This window comes from Vulpes vulpes, unplaced genomic scaffold (genome assembly GCF_048418805.1).
Source record: "Vulpes vulpes isolate BD-2025 unplaced genomic scaffold, VulVul3 u000000678, whole genome shotgun sequence".
NCBI classification, from domain to species: Eukaryota; Metazoa; Chordata; class Mammalia; order Carnivora; family Canidae; genus Vulpes; species Vulpes vulpes.
Window position 1 is genome coordinate 845,617 of NW_027325803.1, and position 15,086 is coordinate 860,702.

Below are 15,086 nucleotides of genomic sequence, written 5' to 3' on the forward strand. Positions count from 1 at the left end.
GAAGGCCGGGAGTGAGGATGGCAAAGAGCCTGGAGACGGACACACTGGTACCAGGGGTTACAAACAGTAAGAAACACTTTATTATAACTTTACAACATATAAATAGCTTGGGGCAAATCTGTGCTTTCTGGCAGCTGGGCGGGCGTCAAGTCTCGTCCCCTGCAGGCTCCTGCCTTCCTTCACATTGCACTGTTCGTTGGGTGGCTCTGGCCTCGGGGCCCGGTGGTGGGGGTTGGAGAAAAGGCCGGATGGCCCCGTCCCACTCTCCGGCTCCTGCGGTGGCCTACGCCTGTCATCTGCTCGGGTTGCGGCTGGTGTGGAAGGACCGCTCCTCAGGGGTCAGGCCAGCAAAGAAGGGGTGCAGCAGGGCCTCCGCCAGTGTGATGCGCTGGGCAGGGTCAAATTCTAACATCCTCCTCATCAGGTCAAACAGCTGCACGTGCTCCAAGGAGTCCTGGAGCATGTAACTCTGCTCAGGGACACAAGGCGCCTCAGTGTGACGGCAGGCTCGTGGGAAGCCTTGCTGCACGGGTTGAGGCGGCAGTGCCGCCTCCCTGGAGGACTACTTTGCCCTCCTGACAGCAAGCAGCTCCTTTCCTTTCATGCCTGTGTAGAGCGTTTGGCGCGGTGCCTCTGCCCCCGCATGCAAAGTCCTGACAGGTGGGTAGAGATCACCTCTGCAGAATTCACGGGTCCAGGCACCGAATGCCGTTGACAGAGGCTTCCGGGCCATGTCTAGGTCCTCCCTCCCCCTCTCAGCCCTGCCTAGTTCTTCCCAAAACTGAGAGGAGAGGGGGCAGGAGGCAGCAGGTCTCTGACATCTGGCTCTTCTGGTGGTTCCCCAATTACATCCAGAGCCACCCTGTGGGGAGGGGCCCCTCGGCCAGCCCCTGGCAGCCTTTAGCTGCCCGGCCTGTCTCTGCTGTGTCTGCCCAGGGCCTGGGGTCTCCTCGGCAGGAGTTGAGTTGGGGGAAGCCAGGAACTGACCTTCAGAGGTTTGCAGTTCTCCTTCACATACCGGCCATCAGAGCTGTTCTCATCCCAAACCAGGCCCCCTTTGTAGAAATACTTCTGTTTCCTGAAAGTGAAAGAAAAGAAGGGGTTGATGTGGTAGGGGTGGCAGAGCGACAAGTCATGGGTGGAGGTCGCAGAAGACAGTGGCAGTCGGGAGTGGCCGCGAAGCGAGGTGCAGGATCCTAGCTGGCCCAACCGAGCAGGGCAGGAATGTGTGCGTGGGTGGTTTCCCAGGTCACGCAGTGTGGTGCTCGGGAGGGAAGGCTGCTAGGAGTCTGGGGGAACCACGATGTCCCAGGAAGACTGGCCAGTGGCCTACGGCCAGCCCGGAGGCTGCCACCAGGGCCTTACCTGGTGCGGTGGATCATGTGTGATGGGATGGGCCCTAGGATCTTCTCCATCATCACCAAGTGTTCACGGTTTTCATGGGTCTGTTGGGGTTTCGGGGATAGAGCAAGCAAGGCTCAGTGCGAGCCTCAGCCCCTCACAGGAGGTAAGGGACGGACAAAAAAAAGATGGGCAAGTGTCTTCTTGCCCCCAGAGATGGGAACCCATCAGTGAGCAGTAGTCCTGGCCTCTGACCTGGTGGCAGCCGCCACCCCCTTCTCTCAGGGTCAAGTTTGTGCTCTGGGGCCTCTCAGACCCGTTCATCAGCGAGCACCTATCTCCAGTTCCTTTGCTCACTCCTCCCGGAACGTGCCCTGCTCTTCTCTGCACCCTCACGCAGGCTGTGCCGCCCCCCCCCCCTTCCCCGGCCTCCATCCGGAGGCCTAGCGCTCCACTACATTTACGTCAGGAGCCCGGGGGGTCCCACCCGTTCTGACGGGTGGGTGGTCGCAGGGCTGCCCAGCCCAGCCCAGTCCCTGCAGCCTGCCCAAGCAGGGCCCACGCGCCGCACCACAGGGGGCCTCACCTGGAAGAGCGTGAAGCCCCGGTAGTACTCAAAGAGAATGCAGCCGATGCTCCAGACGTCACAGGGCTGTGCCCAGCCCAGCTCTGAAAGCCAGCGTGGGGAGAGAACAGGAGACTCCGGTCACAGGTCAGCTGCCCTCCGGCTGGCAGGACTCTTGCCCAAACCCAGAGAAGACCCTCTCCCGGTGAGGTCCAGTCAGCGCCCACAGGGACACCGGCCCCTGGCGGCAGGCACCTCCCTGCCTCCAGTCTTAACCCTCCCAACAAGCGTCCACGTGGTCAGAGTTGGGGCCGCACGGTCACTCACCAAGAATCACCTCAGGTGGGCGATAGTGACGGGTGGCCACGATGGTCGTGTGGTGCTCATGGTCAAAGGTAGCACTGCCGAAGTCAGCCACTCGGATGCTGGTGTTCTTCACCGACTTCTCCTCGCAGCTCTGAGGCAAGGGAGTCGGGTCAGGAGTCCGACCCAGCGGGTGACCCACCCCAGAGCAGGTCTTGCCTCTCCCGACCCGTACCTTGTGCTCATTGTAGAGGGTTTCAAACTCCGAATTCACAAACAAGATGTTCTCTGGCTTCAAGTCTGTGTGGGTCAGTTGGTTTTCGTGTAGAACTGGGGAGGCAAGCGCGGAAGGAGCCGGGCCTTGAGAACCTGGCTGCCCTCGGGCCCCTGCCAGCCGCAGACCAGGCCGGCCAGGCTTCCCTGACTTCTCTGTGCCTGTGGCCCTGCCTGGCTCCGAGTGTTCACCCAGAGGGGCAGGCATGGACACCCTCCCTTTAGGGAACCTTCCTCCACCTCCTGGGTGGAGGCCTGGCCTCCTCGCCCGTCTCCCCGAAGCTGCAGCGTCAGCTGAGGGGGCTTCTCTCCCCAGCACCAGCTGCGGTACTGGCGGGCCAGGGGCAAATTGGGAAAAAGTCACTAAGTATCAAGATGACGGCGACAGAACACTCCAGCAACCACCCCAGGGCCGGCCCTGGAGCTGCTCCTCGTCCCTCAGCCCGGGGGAGACATCCACCTCTTTCCTCCAGCCCCTGCCCCACCAGTGGTGGCACCCGCCACTTCGTGCTCCTGTCTCCTCCCCGACATCACGTGCCGGGTCCCCTCGGCCAGCTCGGGTGTGCGTCCTGTGCCCTCTGCCTGAGCCGACCCCGTGCAGCCTAGCTCCGAGGCCCGCCCTCCACCTGTGCAGGAGCCCGGCCCGTGCCGACCACCACTTCCTGCAGCACGGGGTGCGTGGGGCCTAGTGGCTGGGCTGTTTCTGGAGCTGCGCCCCCTTCTGCCTGAGAGGCCCCTGCCCGAAGCCTTTCAGCCCTCGGGGCCCCGCAGATCGGCTGGCGGGGTGCACGAGGCTGCCCCTGGCGTGTGGAGCGTAGACGCTTACATCTGAGGGCGTGGCAGAGCTGGTAGGCCATGTGGCGGACATGCGGCAGGGGGTAAGGCTGGAAGTTGTTCTCCTTCAGGAACTCGAAGGTGTTCTTGCCCAGGAGCTCGAAGGCGATGCACATGTGACCGTGGAAGTTGAACCAGTCCGACATCAAGACACACAGGCTGGAGAAGAATGGCGCGCAGGGCTCAGCCTCGGTGGCGCTGGCTCCCCGGCCCTCCCTCAAGCTGGTTGCTGCCCCTGGGGCAGCTATTGGGCGGGGGGGTCTGACTTGAGCTGTCCTGCCCTGGCCACCATCCCTGCACCTCAGGAAGAGATGGAATCGCGCATCCCTTCTCCAGCCCCCCTGAGCTTCCCGAGTCTGCAGGAAAGGGACTACCCAGCGTGCGTGTGCCAGAGAGGCTCTTGGCTCTCCTTTGGAGCTCTCTGACCACGTGGGGATCCAACAGTTTCGGGGCGCATCTTGCCTGACCCCTGCCGTGACCCACAGGCCCCTATTTATGGAAGCGGGCCTGGGAGGCCTGCCTCAGTGCACAGGATGGATGGGGGGACCTGGATGGCAACTCCAAGCTCCACCAGCAGGACTCGCTGGCCCAGCTGCCCCGGCTCCATGGGTAGGGAGAGGACACAGCTGGGGGGTCCAGGCCACGGGGCTGAGGACGCCATCCCCACTGGAAGCTTCCCCCTGGTCACCTCCTGACACTCACAATTTGTTCTCTTTGTCCTTCTCCTTGATTTTTTTGAGAACGTTGATTTCTAGCCGGGCGGCCTCCCGGTACTTGCCCACGTTGCGGATGATCTTCAGGGCAACCTGAGACTTCCCTCTGGGAGCCGGGAAGGAAGCAGGGGTTCTCACGAGAAGGTCCCTAGCCCCTCCCCCCACCCTCCACCCCAATCCGGCAACTGCTGGCAAACGGCTTTCACAGCTTTCGGGACTCCAGGAACAGGACCCCAGGACCCGCTCAGAAGAGTGCAGACACCCGACACCCGGCCTGCCCGCAGGCAACGCCACACCTCGCTCTCCCAGCAGCAAGGTCCCCTGGCATCTGTGAGTTAGTGGGTCCCTGCCAGCCTGGGCTTATCCGATGGCAGCCACCTCGGGCTCCCGAGGAGAGTGAGAGTAGAGTAGAGGCCTAGCCCGCTCGGTGACCGAGCCTGTAGGCCAGTCACCTTGACCTGGCCAGGCCACCCCAGCCACAACCTCCTTGCGGCACCCCCTTGACCTTCCTAAGTGCCTCTCCGTGGCTGGGCAAACAGCTCCCCCTGGAGTGGGGGTTCCAGGATGGGATGAAGCCTTGGACAGAGGGTAAGGGTGCCAGCAGCAGGGTCCTCTCACCGCAAGTCCCCGGGGCCCTTTGCTACACTCCAGCCCCCACCCCAGCCTGCCTACCAACCAGCCACAGCATTTATCCGAGACCACTGAGTGCCAGGAGGCCTCTTCAGCGTCTAGTGAGGACTTTTAAGAATTCCTGCTCCAGGCGTCCCAGCCCCAGCCCCGCCCGGCAGGCCACCGCAGGATGCCAGCAGAGCAGGGGACGATGGCTATCCGTAAGGGACACCCCGGTTTCAGAAGCCCGTGGGGAACTAGAGTGAGACAGCCCTGGCTCATAAGGACGTGGCCCCCTGAGGCCTCTGGAAGGCTGGCCCTGGTGCCTAAGAGAAGGCTCACAGGTCCCAGGGCAGAGGCATCTTCTGGAGAACGCACTGGTTTTCTCTCCCTATCCCATTTCCCCAGATCCTGACGGTAGGCAAAGGCCACTTGCTGCAGGCTCCTAGAGCAGGATCCCTCAATGGCAGTCTGATGCTCAACACCGGGAACGCATCACGTCCCCAGGCAGCCACCACCAGGGTTCCATGGCTCGGAGGATCCGCCCTTTCCTCTCCCAAGGAATTTACCTCCTCCTCACAACCCCACCAGCCAATTCCCTTTGGACCCCCCAGGAACTCCGGGAGCCTTGTGCCTGCCCCTTAGTGACTTCAGATGCTTACCTCCCCTCTATCTACTCAGGGTGGCACAGCCCAGAGAGCTTAGCTGCCCCCATGTGCCCAGCTCGCAGATCTGGCACGTTTCTTGTCACAGTATGGCCTACGCGTCCCTATGCCCTCTGGCTCCAGTCCTAACCTGGGCCCACTGGGTCCGAGGGGTGTGTAAACTGGAACTGGGGACCCAGGAGATTTCCTGTTAGTCGCTGTCACCACCTTATGTGGAGGCCACAGGGCCGGCCGTCCTTTCTGAGCCCCGTCTGGGGGTACTCAGCACCACCACTTGACAATCGGGGGATATGGGTAAACCCTGAGCCTCTCTCTTCACCTCTACTACAGCAGAAAGGTCACAACAGGCAGCGTGCAGCTCCAATGAGACAGCACGGTCACACGCGCTTGGGAGCCAGAGCACCAAACCAATGACCGTGCCATTAAAGGAGGGAGACGGGGCGCCCAGGAGGCGGTCTCCCAGACTAAGGTGGAGAGGGATGAAATCTGGAAGGCAGCAAGGTTCCCCAGAGGTCTCCAAACACACACAGGTATCACCCCGTTCCACCCGAACACATTCAGAGGACCCATGGTCAACGCTGGCCACCCCGAGGCGGCAGTGGCCACAAGGTGAGAGCCCAAGTCTTGTTTCTCTCAACAGGGACGGGCCCAACCTCTCAGGCAGGCCCCAGAGGGCGGGCTTGCACTTGCTCTCGGCCCAGCAGTGTCCTCAAGCCCCGCAGGCCCGACGCCAAAAGTGACGGCAGGAAGCCGACCCCGACCACAGAAGAGCCAGGGCCCCAGCCCTGTGCGGATGTCACGGCCACCACAGCAGTGCCCCTGGGCGGGGATGCCGCATGCCTGTGGAGCCCCGAACTTCTCCCCATTCCAGGGGATCAGCAGAAGCCCGACATGCGCGGGCCAGCACCCTGCTATGGCGCCGCCCTTCGGAAAGCACACGGGGGCTCGGACTGCTGCCACCCTCAGGAACCGCAGGCTAGCTCTTCCCAGGACGACCGCTCACCTGGCGTGGTCCAAGCACTCCACCACTTTGCCGAACGTGCCTTCGCCCAGGTTCCCCACGATCTCATCTAGGAGAGAAAAGAAGCAAGGCATGAGGGCCTGGAGGGCAGAGGGCCGGCAGCTCCTGCAAGTTCACAGCATTCAAATTCTCAAAAACAAAAAAGGTTTGTCTCTCACTGCTACACTCTTAAAAACAGAAGTTGCTAGTGTCTGTGTCATTCAGGCAATTACTGGTGGCCCCGCAAAGGCGCCACGCGCACTAGAGGCCCCTCCGGGCAGGAGAGGTCTCGTCTAACAAGGGGGTAGAAAGTAGAGAGGTAAAGTTTTACGAAAGGTGGCTGTACATCGCTCTTGGAGCCAATCGCCGATCCGGCACACCAGGTGGCCCTCCTTGTCATCTTCCACACTCCGGCTGCTGCGCTTACTGCTCTGTTGGCTTCTCTGCATGCACCGCCCCCCGAAACGCCATCCGACCAATCGCATGGTAGGCGGTTCCGATTGACAGATTGAGGTGTCAGTCAAAGGCAGAGGTGGAGACGGTGAGGAGCCGGTGGGTTGGTTGGTTGGATTTTCCAGATCCCAGCATTTCATAAGGCACACAGCATATATAACGATAGGGATATTGCAAGGGACACGTCAAGACACAAACTGACTTCAAAAACAGAAAAGTAAAAACAGCTACAGGTATGTAAAGAAAACTCGGACATTATCTAAGAGAAGGGCGCCGCCAACGCTCAGAAAGACGACCAGCCTCTGCTGCTGAGGGGCCAGGCCACGCGCAGAGCCACGGTCCCAACTCCCTTCTCGCCGAGTGTCCCCCTCCCAGGCCCTCCCGTGATGGATCCAGCCGGGGTGAAGACGCAGTGAGAACGGCGCAAGAAGGTGGCCGGCTCAGCCCGGGCCCGATCGTCCGGAATGGTCAGAGGCCGCTCTGGCTTCCACCGCAGAACGCCCAGCCTGTCGCTGCCTGCCTCCACTCGCACACGCAGCCCTGCACATGCCCGACAGCTGCCACACAGAGCCAAGCTGCTACCTGCCCCCGACGGCATCCGTGGCCAGACTTCACATCGCCTCCCAGCAACGGCCTTCGGTCGGCAGCCCTTGTGCCACCGGCCTCGAGCAGGGAAGGAGCCCGGGATCCTCTGGGCCGGTCGCCCTCCTACCACGACGGCCCACACAGGCCCCACACCAGCTCCTGCCCTGGCCTTGGCACCCACCATACTCACAAGCCAGGCCATCCTGAGCCTCGTGACGACACGGGGCACCAAAAAGAGAAGCAGCAGAGCTGCAGACCTGCACCGCCATCCTGCAGCAGAATGTGGCAATGTGCACAGAGGCCACTGGGCCACGCGGGCCGCCCGCGGTCAACCCTCAACCTGTGGCCACTCAAGGAAGTCACAGGAAAGCTGAGCAGAAGAGATGCCTGGCCCTTGCACCGGTTGCACCACTACTCCTTGGGGGGCCTCCTGGCCGGCGGGAGGGAAGAGAGATGGGGAGAAGAAGAGAAGACAGCACATAACCTGACAGACACACAAGTGGCCTTCCTCGCAGGGGCTCGAGGGCAGCGTGCACTCCCGGGCTCGGCAGAGATCTAGATGACCCGGGCGCTACCACCACTGCCAGGCCCTGTTCCTGGCAGGTGGCCGGCAACTGGACAAGGCCTGGGCCGCAGGCCGCTCAGCCGCCTGGTCAGGTGGCCCGTCGTATGGGCAGCACATCCTCCTGGTCTCAACTGCCCCTCCCGGGAAGAGGCGAGGCTGAAGAGGGCCTGGCTGCAGGTCAGAAGGCAGCTTGCAGTCCGAGCTGCCAGGCAGACCTCCCTACCCGTGGGCGCTCCAGCCTTCAGGCCCCCGGGGAGGGGTGTGGAGAAGAGAGACCTTGGAGGTGGGTGCTGTCCATACCCGAGAGAGCTTGCTGTGCGTGGGCCACGCCGGGGTGGGGAAGGACCAGGCCGCGCAGCTCCAAACCACATACCAGCAGCCCTATCAGGTTCCCTAAGTGTCCCCGGCCACTCGCACCATGTGGCCTGTGCCCAGAGCAGCGTGTAGACAGAGATAGGCCGGGGGCCAGCCAGCGCCGGAACCAGAGCCCCCCACTGCCACTGCCGACGGGCCAGCAGACGGAGCGGCCGGGCCTCCTACTCATCCCTGCACCTGGACCAGACGACACAGACACACACACACATGCACGCACACCTGATGCGCGTGCGTGGGGCTGGCAGTACTCACCCGGACCAGCCAGCCTGAGAGAAGGCTAGAGAGACAGGAGGCCTTTAAGCCCCAGCCAGCACACTCTGGCCACCACTCACCGAGGAGGCGCTGCTACAAGACCTGGTGCGGCGTTTGTGGCAGTGGTGGGCGTGCTTGCGCGTCCGGTACGGCTCCCTCTCTCGGGACCTCCGACGATGGTGGGAACGTGAAGATCCGTAGCAGTCCTCTCCAAAGGATGGGCTCCGCTCTTCACACCGGTACGTGTCACTGTCACGGCGCTCCCGGTATCTCCTCTGGTAGGGCAGGCGGTCGTGGCTGCCAGAGGAAGATGGGAACACTGGTAAGATGGGAGCTTCCCTCCCACGGGCCCAGGGTTTGCTTCTGGGCAAAAGATGTGTGGTGAGGCTCCCAAAAAGAGCTCACAAGGCTTGGAGCAGAGGCATCTAGACCTGGGGGGAGGGGAGGGCGTGTGCATGAGGCCCAACACTGGCAGCAGGAGGCAGAGCTCCGGGGAAGGTGAGCGGCATGAAGGGCCTTGGGGGTCCCCACGCCCACTGAGACAGGACCAGGGACCCAGCTCTGGAAGGGATGGAGGCTACGTTCTTAACCCCACTGAGGGAAGCTCAGAAGTCAGCAGGGGACATGCTGGCCTAGAAAATGGGGAACACGTCTGGGAAAGAAAGCTCAAGGACAGGGAAACGGGCAGCAGGACGGCAGTGAGCCCGGGGCCCAGGAACACTGCTGAGATGGGGGGCGTGTGTGGCAGGGGACAGGGGCAGAGGCGGCCGGCCCCAAAGCAGCCTCCAGGCTATCTCCCCAGCCCCACCGAGGGATGGGGCCCCTTCCTCCCACCTAGGCCCCTGTCACCTTCTGGACCGAGATCTCCGGGGTGGAGGCTCCCTTCGAGACGGGTACCGCAGTCTCCCTTCGTGCTCCCGACTGTAAGACCTCCTCCTCTTCCATCGGTAGCTCAGGTACGGGTCTGGCTCAGGGGAGCGGTATCGCTTACAGTGATGCATCTAGGCCACGAGAAAGAGAGCCCTGCTCAGAGGGCAGCAAGGCATGGGGCTGCTCGGCCAAGGCGCTCCTGGAGAAGAGGCCCATTGTTGTGTTTGGGGGCAGCCCCTCCCAGGGGTTTATGAAGCCAAAAAGAGCTCTGAGGTCACACTGGTCAGACAGCACACAACGGGCAACACCCTTCTCTGCCAGCGAACAAACAGCTGCCTCCCCAGCGCAGCATCGCGGGCCTGGGGGCCTGAGTGCCCGGGACACCCGGAGGACCGGCACAGGTGCCGAGACAGAAGGGGGGCTGGGGAGCACCTCCCCGGCGACCAAGGCCAAGGGGAGGAGAGCCTCCTGTCGGTGCGGCTCTATGAAAGGACTGGTCTGTCAAGCCAGAGGCCAGAGTCACAGGCCGGTTGGCAGGGAGCCAACACTCAGGAGCAAAAGGTGAAAGCCCTCAAGTCTGAGGCCAAGTTGCCTGGCCGAGGCCTTGAACTGGACCTCACTCAAGGGAGCAAAGACCACATGTCAGTGTGAGGAGCCACGGGCAGAAACGAGACCTGCCCTTGGAGCAGGCGACGCAAAGGGTCTCACAAACCGGCCCTAGCCCGCGCAGACTGGAGGCCATCCAGCCCCTGCTACTCCGTACTCCGTCTCAGCACTGGTAAACCGACACCAGCATCCTCAGAGCCCCCAACTTCCCTGCCCAAGACCCCCTGGAACCCTCCGACCCGCTGCAGTGCCACGGCAGGCCGTGCCTCGCCTCTCTGGATGTGCCCCTTGTCTAGACGCCCTGCTCCCGTCCTCTTTCCTGTGCTCCTCTCGGGAGCAGCCGGGGGGGGGGGGGGGGGGGTGGCTGAGCGTGTGGCAAGCTTGTGTGCTTGGAGGCAGGCCAAAAGGGTCCTTACCTCGCCATCCCTGTTCAGTGGGACTTAAACCTGCCACAGAAGATCGCCAGGCTGGATCAGACAGCAGCTGAGGAAGACGGCTGTGAGGCCAGCTCCCCGTTCCACCCACACCCAAAACCTAGCCCTGCCTGCGTCCGGAGGCTGGGCCAGAGACTGTGGCGGCCTTCGTCCCAACCCCTTCCTGGGCCTTAGCCAACCTCCAGTGGTGGTCAGTCCCAGGCTTGCTTGGTCAAGCACATTTGGACAAAGCCACCAGGGCTGCCCCATCTCATGAGAAGGGTCTGAACAAGCTCCTCGTGGGTGAGCAGGGCAGCCAGGCCTGTCTGACTAAATCCCTGGGAGCTTCTCCAGGATCCTGAGAAAATCACTGCTTTCATCTCCCCACCAGCAGGCTCTTCCCCTATCCACCTGGAGGCCCAGGCCCCGGCAACCCCTGGAGGTAAATACTATGTGAAATCACCAACAGCTCCCCAAAAGCTTAAATTGCTTTTCTGTTTTGATGACCAGCTGACTAATGTTTCACTGTTTTCCTGCAATTACCCTAGGCCAGGCGCCCAAGTTATGGGGTGAGGGCAGGATCTCACGTCTCCCTGAGTGACGTGGAGCGTGCTCTGGTGGCCAGGCGGACAGAAGCACCAGAGCTGGAGGACGCGATCCTCCACACTCACGCCCCGTGGTTACTTTTGGATGATGCTGCCCCAGCGCTGCAACCTCAAACCTCACCCCCAAGACTGCCTCCTGGGACCTGGAGGATTCGTGTGTCCACCCGTGTTCACCATAGTGAACCAAACACAAATTCAGAGCTGCCAGAATCCCAACACTGCCCCTGCCAGCTGTGCGCCTGCTGTCGGGCAAGCTATTCAACTACCCTGACCTTCGACTTCCTCTGGCAACGAGGGAACAGCCATCCCTCCTAGGGCTCTGCGAGGATTTAATTATGCCACTTCGACAATACCTGCTTTTATGTCAAATGGCTTTGCTGAAGTCAGCCTTTCATTAGCCAGATTAAAAAAGATTCCAGGTAACACCTCTGAGTCTATGTTAGAACAGAAACAATATTTTTTTTAAGCCCCTTCCAAGAGGAGAAAGAGCCCTGGGTAGAAAACCCCCCAACTGAATCCTAGTGCTGCCACTTTGTGGCCTCGGGACCTGACACAAGTCACGCTAGGCCTTGGTCACCACACCTGAACACTGGCGACAACACCGTCCGGCCCACCTGGCAGAGGAGGTGACAAGGAGGAGCGCTCCCAGCACCGCACAAGGGATCCGAGGGCGGTGGCCTCTCCTTTAACGCATGCTAGACCCAAGCGCTGGGAGCAAGATGCCCCCATCTACCCCTCCTCATCCACGACCTCGGATGCTCTGAGACCCCAGCAAGCCGGTTACTTAGGGGTCACAGTCAGGTCCAGGGGGCTCTGCTCTTGCAGCGAAGAGGGAGACCACGTAAAGGAAACCGGGCCGGGCTGGCAAGCGAGGCAGCCGGCGGGCGCCTCTGCGCTCCCGGGCCCGCCGCACCAGCGCCCCGCGGTTACTTCTGGCCGCCGCCGCCGCACCGCCGCAGCCTCAAACCCGCCGCCTTACGAGCCGCTGCCACCGAGGGAAACGCTCCTCCTTTTCAAGGGCACGGAGGAGGGAAGCTGGAAGGCCGCCAGCCCCGCCTCGACGGGAGCCCGGCGCAGGCAGCTCCCTCCCCGGCTCCGCAACGGGGCGCCCGCGCCGGAACCAGCGCGCCCCGAGCGCCCCGGCCCCGCCGGCCGGCCCCTCCCCCGGCCGGAGCGGCTCCCCCCGCGGCTCCATCCGCGGCTCCCCCCGCCGCCGGGCCCCGCTCGCATCCCTCCCTGACGCCCCTGCGGCCCCGGGCCCCTTCCCCGTAACCGCCGCACCGGGCGGGGGGCCGGCCTCAACCGCGATCCAACTCCGGGCGGCGCGGGGAGGAGCCTGCAGGCCTCGCGCAGGGGCCGCGGGAGGGTCCGAGGCCCGCGCAGGCCCCGGGGGGACCCCGCTCCCGGCCGCCCGGCGCTCAGACGCCGCGGCCCGACACCCGCACCGGCTCCGCGGGGCCCGGAGGTCGGGGTCTGCGGCGGCCGCCCCTCCGGAGAAGCCGCGGGTCAGGGGTGAGAGGTCGGGGCCGCGGCCAGAGGCGGGCCGAGGAGGAGGAGGAGGAGGAGGAGGGGCCGGGACCCACCCGGGGCCAGAGGCCCGCGCCCGGCGCGCCCGCCTCACCCCCCGCCGCCGCCGCGGGCCCGCACTCACCGTGGCCCAGGATCCGGCTGCGGCTAGGCCCCACTCCCCGCTCCGAGCGCCTCTTCCGCTTCCGGCTCGGCCTCCGCCGCGCGGCCCCGCCCCCCGCGTGACGCGGCGCTCGGCGGGCCCCGCCCGGCGGCCCGGCCTCTCTAGCCCGTCCCTCGGAGGCTCGGGGGGCGGGGACCGGCCTCTCTAAGCCCGTCTCTCGGAGGCTCTGGGGGACCCGGCCTCTCTAGCCCGTCCCTCGGAGGCTCGGGGGGCGGGGACCGGCCTCTCTAGCCCGTCTCTCGGAGGCTCTGGGGGACCCGGTCTCTTTAGCCCGTCTCTCGGAGGCTCGGGGGGCGGGGGGACCGGCCTCTCTAGCCCGTCTCTCGGAGGCTCTGGGGGACCCGGCCTCTCTAGCCCGTCCCTCGGAGGCTCGGGGGGCGGGGGGACCGGCCTCTCTAGCCCGTCTCTCGGAGGCTCTGGGGGACCCGGCCTCTCTAGCCCGTCCCTCGGAGGCTCGGGGGGCGCGGACCGGCCTCTCTAGCCCGTCCCTCGGAGGCCCTGGGAGGCGGGGACCGGCCTCTCTAGCCCGTCCCTCGGAGGCCCTGGAGGACCGGCCTCTCTAGCCCGTCCCTCGGAGGCCCTGGGTGGGGGGGACCGGCCTCTCTAGCCCGTCCCTCGGAGGCCCTGGGGGGCGGGGGGGAACCGGCCTCTCTAGCCCGTCTCTCGGAGGCCCTGGGGGACCCGGCCTCTCTAGCCCGTCCCTCGGAGGCCCTGGGGGGGGGGGGGGGAACCGGCCTGTCTAGCCCGTCCCTCGGAGGCCCTGGCGGGGGGGGGGACCGGCCTCTCTAGCCCGTCCCTCGGAGGCCCTGGCGGGGGGGGGGGGGGACCGGCCTCTCTAGCCCGTCCCTCGGAGGCCCTGGGGGACCGGCCCCGCCGCCGTGCGCACTGGTTCCGGGGGACCGAGAGGCCGCCCCTGGCCGCGGTCCGCCCTCCGCGTGTCGCGACGCACGTAGGCCCCGAGCCTCGACCGGGGAGGCGGCCCGGCGGCGGGCGCTGGGAGCTGGGAGCCGGGAGGTGGGGCCCGACGCGGCCGGGCGCCTGCATCCTCCGCCGCGGAGCCCGCCCTGCCCTCCCTGCCCTGCTCGGCGCGCGGCGGGGCGGCCTATTTCGCTGCGGCCCCGGGGCCCGGAGGGCGCGGACCGGCCCGGCTCTGCGTGTGCCGCGGCACCGGGTGCGGCCGGGCCCTCGACGCCCCCCGTGCCCAGGCCGCGCGGTCGGGGCGGGGCCTCCGCGGACCCGGGGGCCGAGCGTGGGCCCGGCTGTGCCCCTCCGGGCTCCGGCCCGAGCTCGGGAGACGGGCCCCGGGGGCGGGGGCTGGGTTCCCCCGCCGGGCGGGCGACGGGACCCGGTGTCCCCGCCGCTGTGTGGCCCGCGGGCGGTGGAGGCTGCGGAGGCGCCGCGGAGGCTCCTGCCCCCGGCCCCGCGCTGCCGCCCCCACGCGGGAGCCCCTGCCTCCCGGGAAGGAGGATGCTCTCGTTTCCTGGAATGGGGGCGCCTGTCCAAGACCTTCCCCCGCCCCCGGTTCCGCCACGAGAGCTTCTTTGCCTCGTTGTTCCTGGAGGAATCCCACCTGGCGGTGAAGGGGCGAGCGGAGGAGGACGTGACCGGGACGTGACCGGGTGCAGGGCACGAGCCCCCCGCAGTGAGGGCCTGACCCGTCGCGCCGCGGGCTCCAGCGCAGGGCCTGGGCCGAGGAGCCGCCTTCCACATGCGCCCACCAAGCCTTCTGGCTCAGGGGCCCCGGCTGGACCCGCAGCAGCTCCCGCCCCTCGCTCGGCCTCTTGCCTGCTGGGCTGCAGCTCCCCGGCCTCCCTGTCCTGCCCCCTCGACTCTCCACGGCCTTTGCCTTCTCTGGGCAGTTCATTCCCCTTTGAGCCTCCGCCGGGACCGGGAAGCCTCCGTGGGCGCCCCAGGGCGGGCCAGGCCCCCTCCGCTGCCCCGGGCCCTGGGCCCTGTGCCTTCCTCCGCGCCCGCTCCACCCGGCCAACCCGCCCGCAGGCCCGCAGGCCCAAGGCCACCAGCCCCCACGGCAAGCAGGCAGCGTTCCCAGTGAGCACTGGGGCCATGTCAGAGAGGCCCTGCGAGGTGCTGAAACGTGGAGGGAGCGCGCAGAGAGGCTGCAAGGATGTGGCCTGGCGTCAAGGCCGTAGAGTGTCCGGGTGACAGCAGGGAGAGGGCTGGTGGGTGGCAGCGATCCTGAGCAAGCAGGTCAGGGGGCGGGGGAGCTCAGCCTCTCCTCAGTGGACACCCTCTCCCCGGGCCCACACAGCTGGGGCAGGGGCCTTGGTGCCCGGGCCGTGGGCGGAAAGACAGTGGTAGGAACCCAAGGCCCCGGCCCAGAGGCGAAGGGAGGCTGAGCAGTCCCGTTG

At 65.3% G+C, this 15,086-nt stretch overlaps 1 protein-coding gene across 6 annotated transcripts; it reads right to left on the reverse strand.

The window, feature by feature from the left end:
- Nucleotides 1–57: 57 nt before the first annotated feature.
- CLK3 (CDC like kinase 3) lies at nucleotides 58–12,820 on the reverse strand. 6 transcript variants are annotated; one of them, XM_072745982.1, is made up of 13 exons: nucleotides 12,679–12,820; nucleotides 9,383–9,534; nucleotides 8,614–8,830; nucleotides 6,650–6,746; nucleotides 6,307–6,373; nucleotides 4,019–4,135; nucleotides 3,309–3,475; nucleotides 2,445–2,539; nucleotides 2,234–2,363; nucleotides 1,928–2,010; nucleotides 1,366–1,445; nucleotides 988–1,078; nucleotides 58–469 (listed from the first exon to the last, which is right to left on the reverse strand). In XM_072745982.1, the coding sequence occupies exons 2-13, from the start codon at nucleotides 9,532–9,534 to the stop codon at nucleotides 293–295; spliced, it is 1,473 nt and encodes a 490-aa protein (XP_072602083.1). In that variant the 5' UTR covers nucleotides 12,679–12,820; the 3' UTR covers nucleotides 58–292. The 6 variants fall into 6 exon arrangements, with proteins under 6 accessions (XP_072602083.1, XP_072602080.1, XP_025839971.1 ...); XM_072745979.1 differs by lacking the exon at nucleotides 12,679–12,820 and adding an exon at nucleotides 12,611–12,675; XM_025984186.2 differs by lacking the exon at nucleotides 12,679–12,820 and adding an exon at nucleotides 10,426–12,037.
- Nucleotides 12,821–15,086: the final 2,266 nt, after the last annotated feature.

Bases quoted from the DNA above. Each gene is read 5' to 3' on its own strand.
- CLK3 (XM_072745982.1), bottom strand. From the start codon at position 9,534: ATGCATCACTGTAAGCGATACCGCTCCCCTGAGCCAGACCCGTACCTG. The intron at 3,476-4,018 runs GTGAGTGTCAGG...ATTCTTCTCCAG, and splicing joins AAGGACAAAGAGAACAAATT to CCTGTGTGTCTTGATGTCGG. The intron at 1,079-1,365 runs GTAAGGCCCTGG...TTTCACTTTCAG, and splicing joins CACATGATCCACCGCACCAG to GAAACAGAAGTATTTCTACA.